This window comes from Xiphias gladius, chromosome 7 (genome assembly GCF_016859285.1).
Source record: "Xiphias gladius isolate SHS-SW01 ecotype Sanya breed wild chromosome 7, ASM1685928v1, whole genome shotgun sequence".
Classification (NCBI taxonomy): Eukaryota; Metazoa; Chordata; class Actinopteri; order Istiophoriformes; family Xiphiidae; genus Xiphias; species Xiphias gladius.
Window position 1 is genome coordinate 23181276 of NC_053406.1, and position 14387 is coordinate 23195662.

The 14387-nt window shown below is 41.6% G+C and overlaps 4 protein-coding genes across 8 annotated transcripts; 3 read left to right on the plus strand and 1 right to left on the minus strand.

Annotated features, from left to right (window-relative positions):
- Positions 1-78: 78 nt before the first annotated feature.
- Positions 79-4471, plus strand: guca1c (guanylate cyclase activator 1C). 3 transcript variants are annotated; one of them, XM_040131140.1, is made up of 5 exons: positions 79-137; positions 1461-1711; positions 2313-2462; positions 2999-3086; positions 3436-4471. In XM_040131140.1, the coding sequence occupies exons 2-5, from the start codon at positions 1517-1519 to the stop codon at positions 3570-3572; spliced, it is 570 nt and encodes a 189-aa protein (XP_039987074.1). In that variant the 5' UTR covers positions 79-137; positions 1461-1516; the 3' UTR covers positions 3573-4471. The 3 variants fall into 3 exon arrangements, with proteins under 3 accessions (XP_039987074.1, XP_039987072.1, XP_039987073.1); XM_040131138.1 differs by having other exon boundaries at positions 81-137; positions 1376-1711; XM_040131139.1 differs by lacking the exon at positions 79-137 and having other exon boundaries at positions 1300-1711.
- Positions 4472-5925: 1454 nt separating this feature from the next.
- On the plus strand, positions 5926-6652 carry LOC120791705 (thyroid hormone responsive). The gene has a single exon (XM_040130284.1). The coding sequence runs from the start codon at positions 5981-5983 to the stop codon at positions 6398-6400; it is 420 nt and encodes a 139-aa protein (XP_039986218.1). The 5' UTR covers positions 5926-5980; the 3' UTR covers positions 6401-6652.
- A 111-nt stretch (positions 6653-6763) lies between these two features.
- Positions 6764-8732, minus strand: ndufc2 (NADH:ubiquinone oxidoreductase subunit C2). Its single transcript, XM_040130285.1, has 3 exons — positions 8479-8732; positions 7672-7815; positions 6764-6964 (listed from the first exon to the last, which is right to left on the minus strand). The coding sequence occupies exons 1-3, from the start codon at positions 8615-8617 to the stop codon at positions 6915-6917; spliced, it is 333 nt and encodes a 110-aa protein (XP_039986219.1). The 5' UTR covers positions 8618-8732; the 3' UTR covers positions 6764-6914.
- On the plus strand, positions 8720-13920 carry rab30 (RAB30, member RAS oncogene family). Of its 3 annotated transcripts, XM_040130283.1 has the most exons (6): positions 8763-8828; positions 9671-9797; positions 11170-11268; positions 11361-11444; positions 11547-11730; positions 12216-13920. In XM_040130283.1, the coding sequence occupies exons 3-6, from the start codon at positions 11176-11178 to the stop codon at positions 12464-12466; spliced, it is 612 nt and encodes a 203-aa protein (XP_039986217.1). In that variant the 5' UTR covers positions 8763-8828; positions 9671-9797; positions 11170-11175; the 3' UTR covers positions 12467-13920. The 3 variants fall into 3 exon arrangements, with proteins under 3 accessions (XP_039986216.1, XP_039986217.1, XP_039986215.1); XM_040130282.1 differs by lacking the exon at positions 9671-9797 and having other exon boundaries at positions 8720-8828; XM_040130281.1 differs by lacking the exons at positions 8763-8828; positions 9671-9797 and adding an exon at positions 9822-10328.
- The last annotated feature ends 467 nt before the right edge of the window (positions 13921-14387 follow it).

Sequence of the window (14387 nt, forward strand, 5' to 3'; positions counted from 1 at the left end):
CAACAAACCACAAACCACACCACACTGTAAACCCACACACACAAACCACACACACACACACACACATCACCTGATCTGGACCTTAGGTGCAGTTAGAAAAACCTGACCTGAGAGGTCTGACTGCTGGCGGTGAGCAGGTGAGAAATGTACTGAAAGAGGAAAAGTATGTTTTGCATTCCTCCATGCATGCCTTCTTCTGTCTTGTAGATATTCAAATACTCTACATCCAAGGAACAGTATATCTTGGCTATTGCTGACACCATTGCTAAATTACTAACATACCGGGAAAACTAGTGCAACACATTTAGAGTCTGCTTTTATTGGACAATCTTCGCTTCAATGTAAAGTAAACCCTTCTTTGTGTATTTATGTAATTGTGCGTGTGCCAAAAATACAATTAAATTGTTGCAAACCAGCACAAAATCCCGTTACGTGCACTGTTATGCACTCTCCTGCGGCATCAGTGACTTAAGTCTGTCTCCGGCAGCAGCCTTTTCACTCTTGGCCTGTTAGCATTATTATAAATTCAGCATTAAATTTTGTATCGGGCCATCAAAATGATACCATTTTTGCTCCTTTACATTTTGCCGTAGCTTTTTATTTAATGTATCTTTGAAAAGTTTAAGTCATTCTTTAAAAACAGGGTAACGAAAGACCATAGAAATGACAAGCCTTTAATCTGAAATTTTTTTTAACATAGATTTACATGTTTCTCCTGTTTATTTAAAGTACTATAATATTTGTGACTACAGTATATTTATCATAGATAATAGTAACTTTCATGTAATATTTCACAAGAGGCTTAAAGTGTGTTTAGTGCGTCAGAAATATCCTCTAATCTGTACATGTTTGTAAAGAGGTTAAGTCGGTTCCAAGAGGAATTCCCTTGGTTAGTTCCCGAAGAACCCCAGAGGTGTGTGATAACCTTTGTGCGTGGGCACACAGCTATGTCTGCCAACTTAGACGACTTACTTGCACGCAGAGAGAAATGCGGTCGTGTGGGTTGAGAATCATGATAAGTGGTAGTTATGAAAGCGAGGGGTAATTATTTAGTGATAAGGGCAATATAAAAACTTTCAAAACAGAAAAGAAAATGAAAAAAGCTAATAAATACTAGAATAGAACTATGGGTGGGTGGGGGGGGGGCTCCATGGCATATGTGGACCATCAAGGCAAAGGTCTGTATTTCTCTAAGAGGCAAGAGCTCAGACCTGAGGGGAAGTTCTTTTGTTGCATATTAGGTAGGGAGTCCCCCCTCCCCGGGTATTGGCGTGCAACCCCTCGTCAGTCCTAGAGCATGCAATGTCCTGAGGTTCTAGGAAGACTTCTGCACTCATCCCATTAAAGGGTTATCGCTCCTTTTGGCTGCCCCAAGACTTAAAGATTAAGGCGGTCGCCGCAGTAGACTTCTGCCAGACCTCGCCAGTGCGCTGTATGAACACCGACCTCTCTCGCGTCAGCCTCAGCGCCGGCTCCCTGCAGGATTCTGGACAGCAATCACACCTCTGGAGGAACAATGGGTGGCCAGTGCTCCAACCTGGATGACATACTGGAGGAAGACATGCACCACTGGTACACCAAATTCATGAGGGAGTCTCCCTCAGGGCTCATCACGCTCTTTGAGCTCAAGACGATGCTTGAAATGAACGGTATGACAGAGGAGGCCAGCAGCTATGTGGACCAGGTCTTCTTCACTTTTGACATGGATGGGGTAAGAAAACACCCGAAACACGTTTTCTTCTTCTTGGGCCAGCAAAAAAAAAAAAAAAGGATTGTGTGATTCCCTCAAAAAAACGATTTGTCAGACAGCTGAAGAGACAGTTGCTCGGTGATTTCCTGTTGCATGCACCTTGTGGAAGAAGTCAGATCAATGCTTTAGTGTCACAGAGGGCACCGAACTATGCAGTGGAAAACAAGAGGTTTGCTACATGATCTCACACGGTTCTACGTGCAGAGTGTTAACATTTTGAAAGGAGTGTTCTGAGATTGAACCGAGATTTCTGACATTTTAAGAGGCATCAACTGAGGCTGAGCTCTACTCTGTGATGTGAGTCCTGGACTCCTTCACAAAGCTTAGCACGAAAGGTCATACATGTACATTAAAGGCACACGATTTACAATACATATAACCATCTGCAATAGTTTCCTCAGAATTACATTAACCCTATAGTCCTTGCATAGAATAAGAAATGTGCCAAGTGATAAAATTCTGGTTTAAAAATATCTTAAAATAATAATTTTTGATGTTGCAGTACAATCATGAGGACATATAGTAATTGGCCTAACTGTATCTTTTATGTGTTCTTTTGCAGGATGGCTACATAGACTTTGTTGAATATATCGCAGCAATCAGTTTATTACTGAAAGGAGAAATAAACCAGAAACTAAAGTGGTACTTCAAGCTCTTTGATCAAGATGGAAATGGGAAAATCGACAAGGAGGAACTGGAGACTATATTTAAGGTACAGCACGTATCCCTTGCATGTTTCACAAGAAGAGTTTCACAGATGTAAGGAACTCGGCAGCTCACAGTTCCCGGAATCGTAAAGCTTAGCCGCTCGACTGCGAAAGAGGAAGAAATAGGTTTAGCTGGCCATGATCTAGACACGATACCTAATCCCGGGGGCTTCTTATCTTACCCCAAGTCTAAATATGGCCTCGTCCGTGACCTAGTTCCCCATCTAAAGAAGTCATACGGATTACATGACACCTTTCCACCTTGTCACAGTTTTTCAAGAACTTTTCACCAGTCAAGTCGAACAATGACCCACTCCCTGTGGAATGATCTTCAATCTGCGATGCAGTTCCGGCTGCTAAATGCCAGGGTTGTAGTAGCTGCAGTGGGACCAGTATGCAGTATGTTAACATATTGTCAAGTCTCCCTGTTAGTCCCACTGTTAAGCAGCGGAGTGGAAGCAGGCACAGCATTACATTAAGTTATTAGGCCTTTGTATATATCTGTCTAACTGACAATTAACTGTGTAAACTCTTCTACCAGGCAATTCAAGATATCACCAGGAGTTATGACGTCCCCCCAGAGGAGATTGTGACTCTTATATATGAGAAAATCGATGTCAATGGAGAAGGTATCATATATAATATTATTATAATGATTTATCAGCCCTAAAAACATGAATGGTTTATCCCTAAAATCCCCAGAACGGGTTTTTTTAGGAGCAAATAATGTCCCCATGACAAACCAGTGATGTCCACAGGCACCTTGTTTTCAGAGTAAAATATTATAAATAAGATACAAATATTGCATAAATAGGAAAGGATGTTTACGTAGAGATTCTGATCATTATGTAATTTTATAATATATAAGTCGTCCCTTTTAAATAGTAACCCCTTATTATTATCATAAACACTAATATTCTAAAGAAACTGTAATACTTAAGATGTGGTTCATCTTTGCTGCTGCATTCGTGTCCTCAGGTGAGCTGACGCTGGAGGAGTTCATCAGTGGAGCGAAGGACCACCCTGACATCATGGACATGCTCAGCAAGATGATGGATCTTACCAATGTCCTGGAAATCATTATCAACGGTCAGCAGAAGAAAGCTGTGAACTGAGCTGCTGATCGACAGGCCGGACTGTGTGGAGAATCGAGATTGTTTTCCTGGTGGCTTTTTTCGGAATGCGGCAGTGTTGCGGAGAGAGTGTGCGTGCTTGATGAAGAGCCAAGTCCCCATCTCAGACTGCACCGAATGAAATGAGTGAACTGACCAAACAGTCCCGCGCAGATATGATCTTTCTGTAAGTTGGCCAAAGAGAGAAGGGAATCTGTCCTCGTCCTTCTGCTTGTGCTCTCGCGTTTCTCGTTCGATTGCCCTTCAGTTTTGCTGAGGTTTAAAACACCTCACCGGATTATGTGCTCGGAGAGTCTCGGTGAAGAAGGGCCCGACTGCTTCCCAAGTTCCCATCATGCCTCAGGTAGATGGTACAAAGCAAGGTGGATAAATCACTTTGGTTTGTGTCATTATGAGCTTACTGAGCCAGAAATGCTGTATGGGCGTCTGGGTTTGCAGTACTGTCAGGCACAAAGGGAAAAGCCGAGTGGGTTGCTTCAATCCATAATGTCACGGAAAGCTTTGGGTTCATTTTTTTATTCATACCTGATAATAGTTCAAATTTAACATACTGAATTCACATTTTAATTCTGATTAGTCCTGGTGAGGAAAACTAACAAACTCAGTCGGAGTTTTTGATAGAACCTCTTCATAGAAAGCACCGTGTTCAATTCCTCTGCCAATCAATGGCATAATTACCGTATTTTGATGTTAGGATACTAACATCTAAAACACCCACTGAGATCCTTTATTCTTTGTATTTGCTCTTGTAAGATGTGTATGAAAACTACATTACTGGATGTATAAAAAAACTGGATGGTAACGGAGTACAATTGTAGTGACTCAGTGTCAAAGTATTTGTCATCGTGTACGTGAAATGTAAAGTTTCAAAATATTTTGCCACAATTAAAGTTTCATGGCTGCCTTAAAAATCAATACAGTGTTTTGGAGGTGATATTAAACAATCTGGAGTGGGAAGCGTTAGAATACACCTTTGTGCGTACATAAAACCATGATAATACATATGGCATGCAAAAGGATTATTATTTGTGGGTCAATCAATAACTGATTAACGCACCGATTAGACACGTGACCACTGAAAGAGCTCAAGGACGCCATCTTGTGAGCACAAGAGCTTAAGTGATTCACTGGTGACAGATTTGATGTGCTGGACACAGATGGAAGAAGTTGACGTCTTCAACTCTCATATTTCAAGCTCCTTCTTCGTTGTGGCTTTGTTGCTCAGTTGATACATTTGACTACTTTCTTGACTTATGGTGAAAAGACCAGGACTGCGTGCGTCAAGACAGTCTATTCTGTTAAGTGGACCATTGTCAACAGGATACAGGGCTTCTGACTTTTGGGGTTTATGAAATCGGGTCAAATTCATCACTCATTCAGTTCGGCCGCCAAATTCTATTCGTTATGAAAATTGGTCTTAAACGTAAAATGGAAGCCAACGCTCGGTGTCGAAAACAACCAGACTGTTTCAAACCAGAAAACATACCATACATCACTGCATGAAAATATGTTGTGAATGCTGCCTGATCCCAAGAGCGGCTTTTTGTATTCTATATGATAATCTTTGCCTTTTTAAGTGACAAAAACCGGTACGTCGTGTCCAGGTCTGCGCTTGGCTCCTCTTCTGAACTCGACTGCCAAGGGCCAGACAGTCGGCAGGGCTTTCACTTCCATTCGTGCAAAAAATACCAGAGCTCATCACACACATGACAGAACCTCACGATCAGCTGTCAGTGGGTTTGGAGAGGAATCGGACCTAGAAAGAAATGTTCGCACCCAGGCCTGTTTGGACCCGGTTTCATCCAGTGTTGGCTTCCGTCATTGTTATAGCAGGTACATAATAAAGCTTACATTTCTTTTTAAGATTAACCATCCAAGTTCTCTTTGCCTTTGTATTATTATGTGCAACCACACATCAGAAGAACCTGAAGTTCAAGGTTATAATATAACCTACAAATCTAACTACAGCTGACCCTGGTCTAAACACTAAGGTTCTTTACCTCGGTTCAAAATTTGACATCCCTCAGCTCATCTTTTTTTCAACTTAAATGAATCAGTATTGAGCCATGTTATCCCTGAGGTCATTCAAACATAGTAGTCTGCATGGTTAATGATTTGACAGGGGTTCGTTTTGGTGCAATCTGGTCAGACATTATTATGACTTTAGACACTGAAGGTTGTGTAAAACAAATAAAGATAAGGGTTTGACTCCACGTAGCACTCAAAGCTTTCCTAAATGTATCGGACGATGCAATTACATAACTGCACTGATCAACCCACCTGTGTACATTATATAAAGTCACCGCTATCTGCATGTCTTTGCACTGCACACTGCTTCCTACTGTCTTCCACCACAGCACAGGAACAGTTGACCACATCCACCTGTAACCATGCAGTCTGCCGAGGCCAAATTCACCAAAAGCAACCTTCTCTTGGCTCTGAGACGGTACACCTCAGCCGTCAGAGACATGGAGCAGACCATTCTCCTGCCGAGCCTGCTGCGAGATGTGCCCTCCGATGAGGCGTGGGACAGCGAAGCAGCAGAAGAGTCATGTGGAGACCTGTATGGAAACTACCTGATGCTCAAAGCCTTAAGGAACACAGTGGAGAGTGGCCTGGTTTCCCTGGATGACCACAAGACAAAGAGGAACATAGTGCTCAACAAGACCCTGGAGCCTCTCCTGGACACAGATCCTGAAACCCTCTTCCGCTTCCACCTGAAAGGACTGTTTTCTGTGACGAGCAACCTCACCAAGAAGACTCAGAGCCTTACTGAGAAATATATGGACATGATTGGAGAGGCAAATTAGAAAACAGCGCAAGATATGTGGACATCAAGCAAAACATCAGGTGTTTGTAAAAGTGTGGTATATGTAGCAAAGTCACTAACATTTCAAATGTCTGAACTGTTTACATTCAGTGACCCCATGCTTCTAACTCAACAAATATGGAATAAACTTGCATTCCCAAAACTGTTCATTTCTCTCTCTTGATTTGCCAACTTTAATAGCCCCTTGGAAAGTATGGTTTGAAGATATAGCAAAAATATTGATTGATTAAATGACCATTTAGACAAAGCAGTGTTCTGGGGTGGATTTATGTCCAAACACACAACCTTACAGGGAATTATGCGTATTATGTCAAATAATCAGGAGAACTTCAGTCAGAAAATGTTGAATTTGGGTATTTTTTTTATTTACATAGCTATATTTCACACAACAATATCTGACAGAAAGATTTCACAAAAAGACCACTGAAGACAGATGGCGGTCCGCAAATGTTTTTCTCTCTCCCTCCCTCTTCCATGTCACCAGCCGCCGACACTTAGCGCACAGGATGGAAAGGCTCGACAATCTCTGCAAAGGTCTTTTTTTCTGGTGACATAAAAGAAACCGAGAGAAACAATTTGATCACACATATACATGGGCCCCCGTGTTTTAAATTCTAGTTTCTCTGTGTAGACTTACAAATGGCCTGCCGCACTTCAAACACTACCCAACGTGGAGTTTTATATACTGATATTGACTATGTTTGAAGAAAGTGGCTTGTGATTAACATATGACTGCTGTTATGGTGTCATGGTGAAACATATGAAAACTATAATAGGGCACAACTGACTCGGTGCAATACAGTAACAGCACATACAGACACACCGGAATAAAAATATGCAGATTGAGAAAAAAACATTTAAGTGTTTTTATACAGTGTAGTCATAAGCCGGTAAGTACTGAATGATTCTAATTTGATATACAGACAATAAAACAAGAACGGCGCTAGCATTTTTAAAAAATCGTTGCGGTCTACGAAATGAAAAGCCCTCGGGCACCTACGTATTAAGCCTCAAATGTTCATCAACATATGATCTCTGATGTCCAGTACAATTTGCTTAACTGCACAGACGGATGGCTGAAGTGGATTAATCACTGACCCTCCCAGACTTAAATTGTGGAGTACAATGGCAGTGCACAAATATGAAGATATGAGACATTGCAACAAATAAACAAGATGCAAAAATGTACATCGTACATTATACATGAAGGCATCAGTTTCTTTTGCCCTCTGTTAATTAAAATTGACTTACCCTTTGCTGCAAATTCCTCTGGGTGGAGCCTGATATACTCTTTCATATCTCGATCAAGTCTGGCATAAGTGTAATTTTCATATTTTGTAAGGTGGTAGCCGATGAACCAACCAATTGTTGCCAGCAGGAATTGTCGATGAACACCTATAAAAAGGAAAACAGGACACGTGCTATGATTGTGGTTTAAGCACACAACATGACAATGGTATAAAAATGAACTCTGTGTTGAAAGCAGGGTTAAAAGCTTTCGTGGTACCGAGCTTACAAGTTTGCGCCTTACATTTTTCAAAACAAGCAGGAAGAAGTTTCAGAAAACTTAATTTCGGTACCTGGCACTGAAATCAATTTAAAAACTAGAACAAATAAGTCTCTGTCAGCTTAAGTATACTTAGCTTTAAAAGTAAAGCACTGCAAGACAGACCCTAGAAATGCTGTTGGGTGATTAGCAAAACACCGGTGTGGTCCATTTGTGTTTCGTAAAACTGATACGATACATACTACCTCTATTACTTGGCCTGTTCTGAGTTTGCGTATTTGAACCAAGGGATTGCTTATCAGTTAATTTTTTTATTTACTGTTGAGAATTTTTCTTAGATCAGGGGAGATTAAAAAAAAATGGATAACCACACGTTCAGCTATCAGGACATAACGACCTGACATTAGAAGTTACTGCTCTGCTGCGACGACAACGTGTTGACTCGAGGCTAAATGCAACAACGCAGGGCAGGTTTTTGATGCTTTCTGATTAAATGTTGCATCTCCGTAGACAAGATAAGGTCCGAAAAGCCAGCTAACAAACATGCTAACCTGACTTCAGCGGCGGCCTGTGGTTAATGGCATTGTGAACCATCGCGGAGCACCAGCCTACACCGGCCAGCCACACCGAGTTCCTGTTCACGACTCCCGGAGGAGGGAGAGACTTCGCCTCGTCTGGTATGAAGCCCATGGCGAGAAAGCTTCCCTTCGATTCAGATTTATTAGTGACCTCCCAGCTGCTGGATTCTACTGGGCAACAATCACCTCTTGTAGGAAGTCAAGGGCATGGTGTGCAACCGCGGCGACACGTCCGGGCAAAACATTTGGAAGCCTTCAGTTCCGCCGACCCTGTTTCCTAGCAACCGACGCCAGAGGACAAAACTTTACGTTAAGCAATGATGGTAAGTGATTGCTTTTCGATTACACTACATCATTTTGATTTTGTTTTAAAATAACATGCAAAAAAAACTCTTATCCAAGCATGTTAAATGGAATATTTATATTAAATGAGGCTCGCTATAAAAAAAACTGAACCCCTATTGACGTTACCACTAACGTTAGTTAACTGTGGTAGCAAGTTTGCTAGTGACAAATAGCTTAGTAGGAGTTTTTTTAAAGTTAAGACTTCGCAGTGGTAATTGAAGGCTAGCATTTATAGCTAACCATTACTATGACCAGTAGTACCGGTGCTAAGCTTATGGAATAGTTCTAACGTTACTAGCTAAACTCTAGGTAGCGTGCTCGGTCCATTGTGTCCTTCCTAATACCGTTACAAAAGCTGCAAAACATCGGTATGGTCCTTTAGCAAACAAAACAAAACAAAAAAAGGGCCCAACTTATAGAATGCCTTTTATTATATTCCATAACTTTATTTTTTTCCGTATTGTAAGTGGTCCAGCTGATAATGATTAAGTTCTTTAACAAGTTATGGGTCGGTCCATTGTGAGATTATTGGTCATCACCCTGCAAAGTTAGTCCTGACTATACAGCCGACAGATACATGAGGCAGATTCATAGAAAATAAAAAGTGCGTTCTTTGTGAAATGCGGAGGAATAAAAATGGCCACATTTAACAAAGTAGGAGCCCTTAAGCCACAGGCTCACAGGGTAACGCTGAAGTGCAGTGCTCGAGTGGATGCACTGGGTCGCCTTGCGTGTGAGCTGATGACATCATTGAGTGCAGCCCTCCACCTCCTCCTCCTCCTCCTCCTCCTCTTCCTCCTGCTCCTCCTCTATCAAACAGGCTGCTGAGCTGCCGAGGATAAACAGCCGGAGGAATCATGCCCTTCCCATCAGTGGCTTTCCCCGTTTGAGGAGGTGACCTATGCATAACAAGTAGTTAAAGCTCCGGGGATATCCCCGTGTTTCTGGTAAGTGCAAACTCTTCCCAGGCTCGATGCGCAGGGCTGGCTGTGATTTTTTCCCCCCCCCTCTCTCCTGCATCTGCAGATAGTGCCAAAATGGCTAGAGTCACACGGTAGCCGCTACTTGCTGCTGTTGCTAGCTTCGCCCCTAATGGCCATCAGCTCGGAAGATAACGGAGCCTTATCGGGAAGAAAAAACCCGACGTTAAACTCAGATTAAGTCCGTGCAGAGTGCGAAGGTGTTACATTGCGTTTACAAAAGGAGGCAGAGGAGGGAGGAAGGATACGCGACTCGGGGATAAAATCTTCATTTGTATGCGAGCGATCCCAGCCGAGTTAAACCCTGAAAATATGGTCCATTGCATCGTCGGTTCGCATCCCCTTGCAATCAACAGTTTGATTTCTCGTAAATGCTTTTTGACGACGAGACACTTAGTCTGCAAACACACGTACAGGCGGTGTACGATGGGGAACATATGCGACGGTACTGCAAATTGTGTGTTGCTGTCCCCGTTTACGTGCATTCAACATGCCGCTGTGAGTGCACACTGACCGAAGAAACAGAGATTAGCTACGTGGGTGTGTGTGGGTGTGGGTGTGTGTGTGTGTGTGTGCCTTTTGCAGGTTGTTCACTCCAGCAGTGTTTCGAGCCGCCCTGGCTCCATACCCCCCCCCAAATTGATGCACGGCCCCTTAAAACTGCATCCAAGGGAAAAAAAAATAAAAACAAAAATGCATTAGGAATCTCAGGCTGTGCACCTACATGGTGTAAAAATGGGAAAATCCGGTGGAGAGGTGAAATAGAAACATTTGCTCTGTGTAGCTCTGGATTGTTGTTCTCAAAGTTCAAACTGTGTATGAGGCGTTAATGTGGCAGGGAGGACAAAATACAGTTGACTTAAATATGTGTTTTGTCATCCATACCCTCAGTGCCAGAGACGGGGAGGTATTACAACGACATTAAATACCAGTGTATGACACTGAGGCTTGAGGAACCGAGGCTTTGGCTTTGATTGAGCAGTTAGCGAAATGGCACACACACGTTTTCCAGTACTACCAGTCTATGTGTGCTAATGAGCTAAATCTGAACTCAGATTCTCATATTTAAGAACCGAACCATATTTCACTCACAATAACTCTGATCTGTGTGAAGATTTTTCAGGTCGAAATGTCAGTTACGATCTCTCCTGATGATGCCGGCCTGTACGCCAGCTCAGAAAAAGCTTGGTGGTTTCATCAGGGCCCTTTTTTGTCTCTCCTCAGGACCAGTGGCCCTAACATGCACTGGAGACAGAGATAGCAGTTTCTGTTAGCTGCTATGAATTAGTTTGAATGCATCTACTCATCTCCCTTTTTGTCTTCCCCTTACTTTTCACAGTTTAGCATGAGCATGGAAGATTATGACTACCTGTTCAAAATAGTTCTGATAGGAAATGCTGGAGTCGGGAAGACATGTCTCGTCCGGCGCTTTACTCAGGTTTGTATTTGTCTGTGCTTACGAGATTGTAGTTATTATAGAGTATTAAACTATATTCCAATATTATGCAATATAATATATTCTAATTTTAGGGCCTTTTCCCACCTGGACAAGGGGCTACTATTGGAGTAGATTTCATGATTAAAACTGTGGAAATCAAAGGGGAGAAGGTCAAGGTATACAAAGATTAAAATCCTTCTTTCACATAAAAGCATGTGCCTTTATGTTTTGTAATAAGTTGGATGGACAGTTGCTCATTTCAAATATCTGTTTTCCAGCTGCAGATATGGGACACAGCTGGACAGGAGAGATTTCGCTCCATTACTCAGAGTTATTACCGTAGTGCCAACGCCCTCATTCTTACGTATGACATTACCTGTGAGGACTCCTTCAGGTGCCTTCCAGAGTGGCTGAGGGAGATTGAGCAGTATGCCAACAACCAAGTGGTGACTATATTAGTCGGTAAGAAAACTTTACTTTGTCCTTTAACGACCGATGGACCTCTTTTATCATCACATTCACTGCTTCATATGAGAAAACTGAATAATAGCGTGCACTACATTATACTGGAAGTGACTTGGTTTTCTGAGCCCACTTAAATGTAAGCAGGAATTGATGAGCTGATATCAGCGGCAGTTTCTAAATTGATTTCCAAAAAGCCAGTTTTTTCTTTGTTAACGTACATTTTATTGTGGGATTTCTGTGAAAGTTTCTGTCACTTCTCAGGAGAGAAATCATTTTTTATCTGGAATAAAAAGCTCACACACTGTCTTTGCCTACATTCGTCCCACACACGCACGCACACGCGTACACCCACCGCCACCTCCATCTGCCTCATCCACACCCACCCACCCACCACTGTTCAGAAAGACAGTCTGTGCTGTGATGCCAGAAGCCACATTCTTACGTCTTACGTACGTTGACAGGCAAATTTGTATGTCTTACAGGTAATAAAATAGATCTGGCAGAGAAGAGAGAGGTTCTCAGACAGAGGGCCGAAGACTTTGCTGAGGCTCAGAGCATGCTGTATCTTGAGACCTCAGCCAAAGAGTCCGACAACGTTGAGAAACTTTTCCTCGACCTGGCCTGCGAACTCATTCGAGAGGCCAAGCAGAACAAGCTGGATAACAATGACACTGCCCCGATGCCCGGCGAGGGTAAAACCATCAGTTACTTGAGCTGCTGCAGCCTCAATTAGAGAGAGCTCAGCCTTCTGGCCATGGTAACGCAGTAACCATTGACTGAAGAGGGGAGATGGCCGAGCCCCAATGCCTCCGTCCCTCTAAGATGGCATTAAGCCACTTAGTTCCGTCATTTCTAGTCCCATGGCTTTTTTAAGCTGTACAGGGGAGTTAGTCAACTTTAGTTTGGCCTTCCAGGAACAAGCATTTTAAGATGCTGCCACTATGGAGAACATTATCCTCAGTGCAATAGGATGTAAAGTATGTCTGCCTGATGCATCCAGGAATCTGAGTAGGGCTCCATTTTGTTCACTATTTGGTGAAATGGTAGAATTTTTCCTGTTTGGGTTTTAGGCTCCATTTTCATTAAACATCAATGTTCACCAGCAGTATTGTGTGAGTGAAAGGCTCTACCAGGTATTTTGTTACAGATTCAAAAAAGCTGACAAAAAGCTTCACGATCATTGGAGGTTATCAGTTAATGGTAACGACATGTTTACACACAGCACATTTTTTAGATTACCAAGTCTGCTCAAGTTGCAAAAAATCTTTGCAAACTTTCCCTGAAATCAGTTGCACAATCATTCATTTTCCACTACAGTTTCTTCTGCTCTGAGAGTTGCATACAATGCTATTAACTTTCATAATCTCATTTCTGAGTAGTTATTTGCACCTGTCATTACAAACTGTGAAATATACTTGTTCCCAGTAGATTTTTACTTGCTGCTAAAATATGTTTTTATGTCATAACATAAATTGAAACACACGTATAAATACTACATGGAAACAGTGTTCTGTGATGCCATTATTTTTTTTTCGTATACTTGCAGTGCTTGCGATTAGTCAGTTGGTTTAGAATGAAGCAAGTGGAAAGGATTCTGAAATTGTCAGTCATCAGTAGAAATTTTGAACAGTTTAATCACTTGCCTTTGTTTCTGACCATCAGCTGTTACTTTTACCCATAGACGTGAATATTTCTGCCTTTGTTGTTGCTGCCTAGCCATGAAACTGTATGACTTCCTATTGTTTGAAGCGGTTTGTTCATGTAGTTTCGTATGACTTGTTGTATTTCATATGCTTTTATTGTGAAATTTGATTGTCCAAGCATGTTATGCCATAATTTGTAGTGTCTAACTTTGTCGTTCATATATTTGCCATAACTGTAATGTACTGTATTGCACAATGCCATATACTGCACACTTATTTTTATTGTAACATTTTGTCTTTTGTTGTTCAGACTCGTAGTACATCCTGGCACTTTGCTTTTATACCTTTTATTTTCAGTAATCCCTTTGTACAACTGGCGAGCATTTTGTTTGACCTTTTACCTTAGACTTTACAGCAGTTACGTACTGTTAATTCCTTGCAGCTTCTTATCAACACAGTATGGGAAATACAAAAGAAAACACTATCGGGATGTTGTACTTCTTTTCCTTTATGTGTACAAAATAATCCCTAAAAAATTACTATGTACATTAACATTAAATAATTACACTAAAAATCTTGTATTTGCAATCTTTATGGCCTCTGACCATTGCACTGTAAATGGTCAAGTGAGTCCAAAAGACGGACAGTCAGAATTATTCCCAGATACAGAGGTGTTTTTTTTGGGGGGGGGTGTTATTTTATTTTGAATGTCCAAAGGAAGTGTCAGTATGCTATAAAGTCCCACTCTGACGCAGTTGCAGAGTAAATAATTTTCATCAAGTGTAAAAACATTACTGTTCAGTAATATTGTGTAAGTACATGTTTTTTTTTTCTTTAGACTTTTATGACAACTTTATTTTGAAAGTTTGACCAGAAATATTGCTATGGGTGCACAAAGTTGATGCTTCACTATAATGCTAATAATGTTGGTATTAGTACCGTTTATTATAATGGCGATAACTTTGAGTCTTAATTCTCTCCAGCTCTTTACACTCTTGTCATTCATGTATA

Excerpts from the sequence above, each read along its gene's own strand:
- guca1c (XM_040131140.1), top strand. The coding sequence starts at position 1,517 with ATGGGTGGCCAGTGCTCCAACCTGGATGACATACTGGAGGAAGACATG. Across the intron at positions 1,712-2,312 it reads TCACTTTTGACATGGATGGG|GATGGCTACATAGACTTTGT; the intron begins GTAAGAAAACAC and ends GTTCTTTTGCAG. Across the intron at positions 3,087-3,435 it reads AATCGATGTCAATGGAGAAG|GTGAGCTGACGCTGGAGGAG; the intron begins GTATCATATATA and ends TCGTGTCCTCAG.
- LOC120791705 (XM_040130284.1), top strand. The coding sequence starts at position 5,981 with ATGCAGTCTGCCGAGGCCAAATTCACCAAAAGCAACCTTCTCTTGGCT.
- ndufc2 (XM_040130285.1), bottom strand. The coding sequence starts at position 8,617 with ATGGGCTTCATACCAGACGAGGCGAAGTCTCTCCCTCCTCCGGGAGTC. Across the intron at positions 7,816-8,478 it reads CAGGCCGCCGCTGAAGTCAG|GTGTTCATCGACAATTCCTG; the intron begins GTTAGCATGTTT and ends TCCTTTTTATAG. Across the intron at positions 6,965-7,671 it reads AGAGGAATTTGCAGCAAAGG|AAAAAAAGACCTTTGCAGAG; the intron begins GTAAGTCAATTT and ends TTATGTCACCAG.
- rab30 (XM_040130281.1), top strand. The coding sequence starts at position 10,107 with ATGCGAGCGATCCCAGCCGAGTTAAACCCTGAAAATATGGTCCATTGC. Across the intron at positions 10,329-11,169 it reads CGTGCATTCAACATGCCGCT|TTTAGCATGAGCATGGAAGA; the intron begins GTGAGTGCACAC and ends TACTTTTCACAG. Across the intron at positions 11,269-11,360 it reads TCGTCCGGCGCTTTACTCAG|GGCCTTTTCCCACCTGGACA; the intron begins GTTTGTATTTGT and ends TTCTAATTTTAG.